Raw genomic sequence first — 11,182 nt, forward strand, 5'->3', positions numbered from 1 at the left:
ACCTATCTGTTTAATGGTGCTATGGTCATAGTGACTTTCCTTTTCTAGGTGTTTTGAAGATCCTTCAATGAAAGGTCCTGCACAGTTTCATAATAGTTACTGGGGAGAATTGCTGATCTCTGATCCCTTAGTAACAGCACTGTGTGCCTGCAGAAAGTGCTGGTGTCTCCCCTCAGGCATCTTTCTATAGATCTGTCTAATTACTATCTATCCATCGCTCCTGGGACTTTACAGGGTATCAGACCCTATGGAGTTTTAAGCATTATCCCTCCTTTTGTTACTAATCAACTATAATTTTTAAATATGCACACATGCACAGAGCAGCCAATTCCTCTCTCACTCAGCACAGAACCCCAGAGTTCTCATTTCCCTTTGGGAAGGTCCCTTAATTACTGTTTACCCCTAAAGCTGGATAAAGATCACAGAAGCCCAGACAGACTTGTCTTTAGCCTGTTTACATTCAGATTCTCGCTTATCCTCTAGAGGCTCCTCAACCCCCCCCGGGATTGCACAGACCTATATTATAAATGGTGCACATCCCTGTGTCAGCTCTCGGTGTGGGATGTTGCTGCAGATGCTGGGGTGAGAGACGTGTGGGACACGGCTACCTGAGGGGGATTCCCGGAGAAGGCACTTCTGGTTAAGGATTCACAGGTACCCACTTCTTGCTGAGGAGCTCACCTGCTCGACAAACTCAGTGCAACGTGGACGTGATGGGATAGAGAATAGGTCTGCACAGCCATTAAACATCCAAGAGCCCTTGCCACAGTGGATGAGTTTGCTTCAGCATCATGGGTTAAAATGTCCCTCTTTGCTGTGCCCTCCCGGGCTGATGGCCTCCAGCCCAAGGTGGCTGCATTTCATTGGCACAGTGAATCCTTCAGCATGAAAGGTGTTAGTAGATGGACAATACAAGGCCAAATTCTGAGGCCTTGGCCCGTAGTTTACCCAAGTCCCACTGAGGCAAAACTCCCTTTGGAGTAAGAACTAACTGAATAAAGACCTCAGGAGCCAGCTGTGTTAATGCAGAGACACTGTCACCTCCTCGTCTTGCATTTCAGGGCTCTGGTTGTTAACAGGAGAGCGGGGGCTATTACCTGACTTTTATCTCCATGGAGGTGCTTGGGCTCCTCACTGGAACAAACTTATAAGCAACTGAAAATGAGGTCTCCTAATTGAAGGTGTCAGACAGCCGTAACCAATGGTGGTGCCACCAGCACCACCTCCAATGGCCAATTCCTTAGTGAATCCCTTGTGTTTGACTAAGGCCTGGTCTACACTGGCATTTTATATCATAGAATCCTAGAGCCACAGGGTGAGAAGGAACCGCCAGGGTTAGCTAATCTAACCCCCTGCCAAGAGGCAGGATTTGTTGTGTCTAAGCCATGCAGGTCAGATGACTGTCCAGCCTCCTGTTGAAAACCTGCAGTAAAGGAGCCTCCATGATTTCCCGAGGTGTCTGTTCCATTGTCCTCCTGTTCCTACATTTAGGCACTTTATCCTGAGATTTAACCTAAATCTGCTACGCTGTAGTTTGAACCCATTGCCTCTTGTCCTACCCTCCGTGGCAAGAGTGAAAAACTTTTTATTTCAGAGCGGTAGCCATGTTAGTCTGTATTAGCAAAAACAATGAGGAGTCCTTGTGGCACCTTAGAGACTAATACATTTATTTTGGCATAAACTTTGGTGGGCTAAAACCCACTTCATCAGATGCATGGAGTGAAAAATACAGTAAGCAGAATATATATTCTAGCACATGAAAAGATGGGAGTTGCCCTACCAAGTGGCGGGTCAGTGCTAACGAGCCAATTCACTTAAGGTGGATGTGACCTATTCTCAACAGATGACAAGAAGGGGTGAATACCAAGCGAGGGAAAATTACTTTTGTAGGGCAAATGAGGCCAATGCAATCAAGGTGGCCCATTTCCAACAGTTGACAAGAAAGTGAGAGTATCAGCAGAGGGAAAATTACTTTTTGTAGTGACCCATCCTCTCCCAGTCTTTATTCAGGCCTAATTTGATGATATCCAATTTGCAAATTAATTCCAGTTCTGCAGATTCACATTGGAGTCAGTTTTAACTTTTTTTGTTAAAGAATTGCCACTTTTAAGTCTGTCATTGAGTGTCCAGAGAGATTGAAGTGCTCTCCTACTGGTTTTTGAATGTAACAATTTTTGATGTCTGATTTGTGTCCATTTATTCTTTTGCATAGAAACTGTCCGGTTTGGCCAATGTACAAGGCAGAGGGGCATTGCTGACACATGATGGCATATATCACATTGGTAGATGTGCAGGTGAACGAGCTAATGGCGTGGCTAATGTGGTTAGGTCCTATGATGCTTGATAGAGATCCTGTAGATATTTGTCTCTCTCTGACGGATTAGAGCAAATGCGGTTGTATCTTAGAGCTTGGCTGTAGACAATGGATCCTGTGATGTGGTCTGGATGAAAGTTGGAGGCATGTAGGTAAGTATAGCGGTCAGTAGGTGTCCGGAATAGGGTGGTGTTTATGTGACCATCACTTATTTGCACTGTAGTGTCCAGGAAGTGGATCTCTTGTGTGGAATGGTCCAGGCTGAATTTGATGGTGGGGTGGAAATTGTTGAAATCCTGGAAGACTGCTGTCATGTCCCCCTCAGTCTCCTCTTTTCCAAACTAAACATACCCAGTTCCTTCAGCCTTTCCTCTTATGGCTTGAATTCTCTCCCTTTCATCATTTTTGTCGCTTGCCTCTGATGATTTCCAGTTTCTCTACATCCTTCCTATACATTGGTGACCAAAATTAGACACAGTACTCCAGCTGAGGCCGAACCAGCACCCAGTACAGCGGCATTATCACCTCCTTTGACTTGCATGCTATGCCTCTGCTAATGCATCCAAAAGTAACATTTGCTTTTTTTTGCAACAGCGAAACAATCCACACCCCTGAGAGCTGTAGCTATATCAACCTAACCCTGATATAGTTGGCATAGGGTCAATGGAAGAATTTTTCGATCCACTTAGCTACCACCTCTTGAGGAGATGGATTACCTGTGTGGATGCGAGAACCCCTGCCATGGGTGTAAGTAGTGTCTACACTGAAGCGATAAGGCAGGGCCACTGTAGCATTTTAAGTGTAAACAAGTCCTCAAGCAGATCTTCCAGTAACAACATCCAGTCTGGATTTACAGACATGCAGAGCTGGAGAATTCACCATTTCCCTTTGCAGTTTGTTCCAAATGTTAATCACCTTCAGTGTTAAAAATTTGGCCCTTACTTCCAGCTGGTATTTGTCTGGCTTCATCTTTCATTCATTGGACCTTGCTCTGCATTTCTCCACTAGATTACAGAGCCACTTATTTGTGTGTGTTTTTATATATTTCTTTTTTCCCCGTAACTCCTGCCTTCACTTTGTCACTGAACAGAGTTTTTAGCCAAAGTTGACTACACCCTTGACTGCGGAATTGTGGCTTCTGAGCTATCTAATAAACTCTTCATAATGAACACCCAATTCTCATTCACATTTTTCTCTCAAAATTTTTCATCCCAATCAGTTTTGTTGCTAATTTGCTTCAGCTTTGGGGAATTAGCCCTTTTGAAACATGAAGTGTCATAGATGTTACTGTTTGGGAACTGTTCTCAATTTGTCCATTTGAATGTAATCAGTTCCATTCTTTATTTTCCTCTCCTCTATCAGAAGCCCCCTTCTTTGTCTCTTCTTTAAACTAAACAGTCCCAGACTTTTCATTCTGCATCTGGCAGCCTCCCCCATTCTCATAGCCGGTCTCAGAAATCCCCTTTCTATCTGCTCTATCCTTTATAGAGACTGGATGACCAAAACTGAGCTCAGATCCAGAGCAGGGTATTCTCCATCCCATTCCTTAGGCATCCCATCATTTTCTTTGTCTGGCCACTACTATGAATGAACAGTTGTTTCCGTCAAGGTGCTTTCAATGACGCCCAGGTCTTTCCCTTGAAGTGTCTTCTAGTTGGGATGTTTCTCTCAGGTACATGTTTTGTCAAAACTTTGTTTTTTTTCTACTCTCAGATTTTGAGCAACTGGGTGAATGGGGAACTCCCTTCAGCATGGACTCTCTAGCCTGGGTTTCATTGCATTAAGAAGCAATGGTGGATAAAAAGTATTCACACTCTTGTTTCCTGCTGCTGCCTATTAAGGTTTCCCACATCAGGATGTATAGGAATTATTGAGGCAGAGTGCACCATTAAATATGGAATTGACATTAGTAGGGTCATGTGTTCACAGTTCATTTACCTGAATAATGAAAATGTCATTTTTCAGTGTGTGAAGAGCAACCAATCTGCTTCACCCATTAGAACAGCCTCCAGTGGTACATTTAATGTCTTAAATGAACATTGTGTCTCCATACAGGCATTTTTACTTCGATCATCACCCTAGACCCTGGGCACATACATGAAGTCAGGGGAACGTACAATACATGCAGGAGACACCGTTCTGTCTCAGAGTTGGAAACCTTCTCCCCTACTCCATGACAGATTCCAACACAACTGCTTTCAAGAACCCCTCCACCTTCATCCTGCTGGGCATTCCTGGGCTGGAGGCGGCCCACATCTGGATCTCCATCCCCTTCTGCACCATGTACGTCATAGCTATCTTGGGAAACTTCACCATCCTGTTCATCGTGAAGACCGAGCTGAGCCTCCATGGGCCCATGTATTATTTCCTCTGCATGCTGGCCATCACCGACCTGGTCCTGACTACATCTACCCTGCCGAAATCGCTCAGCATCTTCTGGTTCAATTCCAGGGAAATAAATTTCAGTGCCTGCCTCACACAGATGTACTTCCTTCACTGCTTCTTAGAGATGGAGTCTGGGATCCTCTTGGCCATGGCTTTGGATCGCTACGTGGCCATCTGCAATCCTCTGAGATATTCCGCCCTCCTGACAAACCCCGTTGTGGCCAAGATCGGCCTGGCCGTGATGCTGCGCGGCTGCATGGTCATACTGCCCATTCCCATCCTGGCGAGGCAATGGCCATATTGCAGAAGCAACATCATCCCCCAGCCGTACTGTGGGCATATAGCCGTGGTGAATCTGGCCTGCGCCGACACCCGCACCAGTAGTTACTACGGCCTCTTTGTGCTATTCTGTGTGAGGGGTCTGGATGTGATTTTGATCGTCGTGTTCTATACCCAGATCCTCAGGGCCATCTTTAGCCTCCCCACAAAGGATGCCCGGCTCAAGATTTTTGGGACCTGCAGCTCCCACCTCTTTGTCATTTTAGTCTTTTATATACCAGGTCTCTTCTCCTCCCTCATGTACCGGTTTGGCCATAATGTGCCTGCGCATTTCCACATTCTCCTTGCCAATGTCTACCTCTTGATTCCCCCCATGCTAAATCCCATCATCTACGGGGTGAGGATCAAAGAGATACGGAGTAGGCTGCTCCGGCTCTTAACTCATGAAGGGACCTAACATTTTCCCCTGGTGCTCTGGCTCTCAGACTGACCTCCATGCAGATCTGGCTGGTGACATGGTGCTGGGTTCTCTTCCCTGAATCACTGACTGGACAGTCATAGTGACATTAATCCGTTTCCTGACCTTACCCTGTTGTCTCAGCTTGACAAACTGAGGAATTGGTCTGTGTACAACTCACTAAGTTACAGGATTGGCACCATTCTAATTGCTAATACCTGGACCGCTGAGGCCACGTGCCCTTCCGAGGGCAAGCAACACCTTAAATGACAAAATAATGACAAAATACCCTTCGGGGTTGGTTAATACCAGTACTAGTTTTTTGGGGTTTTTTAGCTGGGAGCGCGCCTGCTAAGCCAATTATGGTGAGTAAGCACAGATTTGGAACCATAAACGTCAACTAAATAAGTGTTGGGAAACTTTCCTGGCTTTAGAATGGTTCCCGGTATTGGGCTGCGGAAGCCATCTGCAGTGGACTTGGTAACCCAGACCAACTGACCCATTTGGAATACAGGGGTCCAAGGATCTTGGGGTCTAGGATTGATGTCTGGCCACCGGGATCAATCTCGGGCCCCGTGACCGCTTACCTGGCCGCAAACATAGTGCCCTCATGTAGGACGGAGCAAGGGTCCAGGGCTTTACCCCAAAATTTACAAAGTACCGAGGAGACGTCCTCAGACTTATAAGTGTCAGGGCGTAGTTTTTTGGCTTTCTTAATTTCTTCCAGCCCCTCCGTGAGTTGACAGAAGAGGTTGTGCCCAGGGCTGGATATGGGCACACGGGGTATTGGCTCCAGTTTCGAAACGGAACCCCCTGACCCCTTTACAATTCGACAACAATTTTTCCATAGTTGTTCCGGGTCCGACCTATCAGTTGAATCCCCAGCCTGAGTACACTGGGGTTGAAGGGACCTATCGGATGGGGCTGCTCTAAAAGCTGGGTGAACTGTTAAAAGACAGCCCACATCTCGCAATGTGAGGGGCACTGTGTAACTCTTGTAGTCCCTCCCTGTACCTATGGAACAAACCCATTCAAGATTTTCATGTTGGGATTTACTTGTAAACAGATTAAACTGTAGGTGATGAAACTGTTCCGTTTCATCATCCCCTCTAGACCTAAGCCTCCAGGGACACCCACCGTCCTCCAATTCTGAGAATCCTGTTTGTGATGCCATGTTCAAGCCAAAAAGGGGCTTGTGGTTCTTTAAGGGTTCTCGGTGAAGGACTGAGTTGAATGACCCAGGACGAGGGGGAATGGATACAACTCAATTTTATTATATGATGATAATTATAATAAAACGTTAATTTTATGAATTCTTATTAACTTGCGACTATACTATGTAACAGATTTTAAGCAACTATAATTACTATGTAACTAAATTTGTAACACTTGCAATTATTATGTAACTAACTTTAAAAAGCACTTACAAGATAAGGGAAAGGAAACACATTAACAATTGAGGCCTTTTTCAGTCTAAGCACAGTATGGGGTAACAAGCAAAGTAACCGCAAACAAAGCAATGATCGTTAACTAATTACTTACAACCATGCAGATAACAGCCAGATGAGAGAGCATATACATAATGAGTTCGAGCCAGCTATACGACACTCGCTCAGGCTGGATTCGGGAGCAGGAGGGTCAAGCCCAAGTTGATCAGACATGGACTGGCCGTGACATAGATTTGTTTTCGGGACACCTCTAATTGCTATACAGGGGCAACTAAATATATAGGGTTTTCTTTTTGGAAGTGAATGTGGCACACGTTCATTGTTTTTTTAGTGCCCCACTGTCTTCCTCTTATAAGGAAGAACAGTACAATACGGAAACTGCAGAAATGGCTTTTTGTGTGGTAACACTAGGGACACGTCCCTCATAAGTTTTCTGTGATAAGCACTATGCCCTAATAAGGTCATGCAGTCTATTGGGCCTCTTTCCTGGCTTCGGGTCCGCTGCGGGGTTGCAAAGCTGCCTGGCTAAAACGAATGAGGGGGGGTATACGCTGTATTAACAGTCTTCATGGCTGAGGATGTTAGGGAGATTCCCAAACCTGAGCCGGCTTTTGTAGGTGACAAATCTGAGGAACTGTCACAGATTGAAGTGTCACGAGAGGAGGTTTTGGAATTAATTGATAAACTTAACATTAACAAGTCACCGGGACCAGATGGCAGTCACCCAAGAGTTCTGAAAGAACTCAAATGTGAAGTTGCGGAACTATTAACTAAGGTTTGTAACCTGTCCTTTAAATCAGCTTCTGAACCCAATGACTGCAAGTTAGCTAATGTAACACCAATATTTAAAAAGGGCTCTAGAGGTGATCCTGGCAATTACAGACCGGTAAGTCTAATGTCTGTACCAGGCAAATTAGTTGAAACAATAGTTAAGAATAAAATTGTCAGACACATAGAAAAACATAAACTGTTGAGCAATAGTCAACATGGTTTCTGTAAAGGGAAATCGTGTCTTACTAATCTATTAGAATTCTTTGAAGGGGGTTAACAAACATGTGAACAAGGGGGATCCAGTGGACATAGTGTACTTAGATTTCCAGAAAGCCTTTGACAAGGTCCCTCACCAAAGGCTCTTATGTAAATTAAGATGCCATGGGATAAAACAGAAGGTCCTCTCATGGATTGAGAACTGGTTAAAAGACAGGGAACAAAGGGTAGGAATTAATGATAAATTCTCAGAATGGAGAGGGGTAACTAGTGGTGTTCCCCAAGGGTCAGTCCTAGGACCAATCCTATTCAACTTATTCATAAATGATCTGCAGAAAGGGGTAAACAGTGAGGTGGCAAAGTTTGCAGATGATACTAAACTGCTCAAGATAGTTAAGACCAAAGCAGACTGTGAAGAGCTTCAAAAAGATCTCACAAAACTAAGTGATTGGGCAACAAAATGGCAAATGAAATTTAATGTGGATAAATGTAAAGTAATGCACATTGGAAAAAATAACCCCAGCTATACATACAATATGATGGGGGTTAATTTAGCTACAACAAGTCAGGAAAAAGATTTTGGAGTCATCGTGGATAGTTCTCTGAAAATGTCCATGCAGTGTGCAGAGGCAGTCAAAAAAGCAAACAGGATGTTAGGGATCATTAAAAAGGGGATAGAGAATAAGACTGAGAATATATTATTGCCCTTATATAAATCAATGGTACGCCCTCATCTCGAATACTGCATACAGATGTGGTCTCCTCATCTCAAAAAAGATATACTGGCACTAGAAAAGGTTCAGAAAAGGGCAACTAAAATGATTAGGGGTTTGGAACGGGTCCCATATGAGGAGAGATTAAAGAGGCTAGGACTTTTCAGCTTGGAAAAGAGGAGACTAAGGGGGGATATGATAGAGGTATATAAAATCATGAGTGATGTGGAGAAAGTGGATAAGGAAAAGTTATTTACTTATTCCCATAATACAAGAACTAGGGGTCATCAAATGAAATTAATAGGCAGCAGGTTTAAAACAAATAAAAGGAAGTTCTTCTTCACGCAGCACACAGTCAACTTGTGGAACTCCTTACCTGAGGAGGTTGTGAAGGCTAGGACTATAACAGTTTAAAAAAGAACTGGATAAATTCATGGTGGTTAAGTCATTAATGGCTATTAGCCAGGATGGGTAAGGAATGGTGTCCCTAGCCTCTGTCTGTCAGAGGGTGGAGATGGATGGCAGGAGAGAGATCACTTGATCATTGCCTGTTAGGTTCACTCACTCTGGGGCACCTGGCATTGGCCACTGTCGGTAGACAGGATACTGGGCTAGATGGACCTTTGGTCTGACCCAGTGTGGCCGTTCTTATGTTCTTAAGGATTAAATGCTAAATACCATATTAAACAACACTAGTTTCCTGTGTCTGGCAAAAGTATTCTTGGTTTTGCAACTTTAACAATACCAATTCATCTCAAACTTATAAAATACAGATTGTACACAGCAGGAGTGTTCTTCAGCAAATTTGACTAATTTATTCATAATCGAAGAATTCCACTTAAATAACTTCTTGCCTGGATTACTTACAAACATTCCTGCCAACTTTCACTGCTTGATTCCCTCTAGCAACTACAGAGTTAACGTCTCACTCTCTTTCCTTAAATCACTTGCTTGTCTCCCAAAGGGACACTCAATCAACTCAGATTTTACCATTCCAATTATTGTCCTGGGGATTTGAAATCCCCATGCTTATAATTACTTACTCTTTTCTTTCCACTATGACCTCAAAGTTTCCAACCTGTTTTCCAAATACACTATCTGTTGCCTGCCCGCTTGGGCCCGATACTGCTTTTCTCGCTGAACCGTCCCTTCCATGGGCACCGGCTTTGTTCCACTACCAATTTAGCTAGGTCTCTTCCTGGTCTCTTCCCTTAAACATTCTTACTCACAAGGCTACGCGAGTCCTCCCTCGTGAGGCTTGCCACCTGGGCAAAATGCATGGCCCATTGGCATTTAACTATTCTCTTCCTCTTGTGGCAAACACACTGCTGTTACGGCGTATGCTGAGCACAAATGGTTAAATTTTGACAAGTCCCTGAAGGACTTATACTTGCTTAGCCAGTGCTTCCTTTTCTGCCTGGAAGTCCTGTCTCAAGGCTTGCAACTTGCCCTGGGCGTAGGTTTGAGTTGCTGCCTGGTTCATGATCTATGCTCTTAATTGCTCAATTCTAGTTATCAAGTACACAACTCTTCCCTTTTCTCCAACTTCGCTATTTCCCAGTCCTGCTAGACTGGGGGTAGATCCACCTGACACCCTTCCCGGTCCGGGGTGGAGAGGGGAATGCTAAACCCCTCTCCGGTTCTCAGACTTACTGCGGCTGAGAGTGGGCACACCTTTAATCATGCAATCCTCAACATATAACACCAACAATACCAAGGAAAGCAAACATAAAATAACAAGGGCAAAACAAATAGATGGTGTGCATTATGACTGAATTTTAAAGCTTCATTAATAAAATAATAAACCAACAACAGAGAGTGTTGGAAATGCTCCCACATCACTCAGGGGGAAAAATCATTAATGCCCCAAGCTCTAAGCCACTTTCATACTCACACACGTACGTCCAGACTGGTCACGTCCGTGTATAACGTCCAGAGAAGGCGCTGTGCAATCTCCAATTTGCACTCTTGGGAGGGCTGTTCTTTTACATCCTGGGGCGTCTTTTCAGAGATTCCAGTCCAGGCCGGCTGCCTGTGGCTTCTTCAGTGTCCCCAAACCACACCGGCTCCAGGGTCGCAAAGGCAGACTGTTGGATCTCACTGGACAGTTAAACTTTGCAAATGTAATCTCAGTCCTGTAACTTGTATTGCCTTTGGTTTGCCTCTATCTATATATTTTTTCACAACCAGCTGGGGCAGAAAGCAGTTTTTCTTTGTACTTGGCATGGTCTGCATTGATTTTTGACCTTGAACGCAGAGCAACTTCTCTTTATCTCTGGGCCAAGCTGAATTTTGAATTAACCCGTTCCTTTCCTCGATAGACAAATTGCTCCCACTGTGTGTCAGAGGCTTTTTGGTGATTAAAAGCTCCTCTGAGATGTATGATCTTATCTAGATTGAAGGTACCTTCTAATGGGCATTGTTTAGATGGATTTTCACGCCTGTAAAGATTCCAATTGTCTAAATATCTGCAGGTTTTAGGACCATAATGTACGAACATAAAATATGCTGGGGTACCCTTAGGGGGTGAAGGGGAATGCTTAGACTGTCCCCCACCCATTTTCCAATCACACTGGTTGGCACACACACACACACACAC

The 11,182-nt window shown here is 44.4% G+C and overlaps 1 protein-coding gene across 1 annotated transcript; it reads left to right on the forward strand.

Annotated features, from left to right (window-relative positions):
- Nucleotides 1-4,436: 4,436 nt before the first annotated feature.
- Nucleotides 4,437-5,435, forward strand: LOC128846101 (olfactory receptor 52R1-like). Its single transcript, XM_054045197.1, has one exon. It carries the CDS (start codon nucleotides 4,437-4,439, stop codon nucleotides 5,433-5,435), a length of 999 nt encoding a protein of 332 aa, XP_053901172.1.
- The last annotated feature ends 5,747 nt before the right edge of the window (nucleotides 5,436-11,182 follow it).

The sequence above is a fragment of the Malaclemys terrapin genome, chromosome 1, assembly GCF_027887155.1.
Source record: "Malaclemys terrapin pileata isolate rMalTer1 chromosome 1, rMalTer1.hap1, whole genome shotgun sequence".
Lineage (NCBI taxonomy): Eukaryota > Metazoa > Chordata > Testudines > Emydidae > Malaclemys > Malaclemys terrapin.

What these genes read in the sequence shown, in the direction of transcription:
- LOC128846101 (XM_054045197.1), top strand. Translation starts at nt 4,437, where the DNA reads ATGCAGGAGACACCGTTCTGTCTCAGAGTTGGAAACCTTCTCCCCTAC.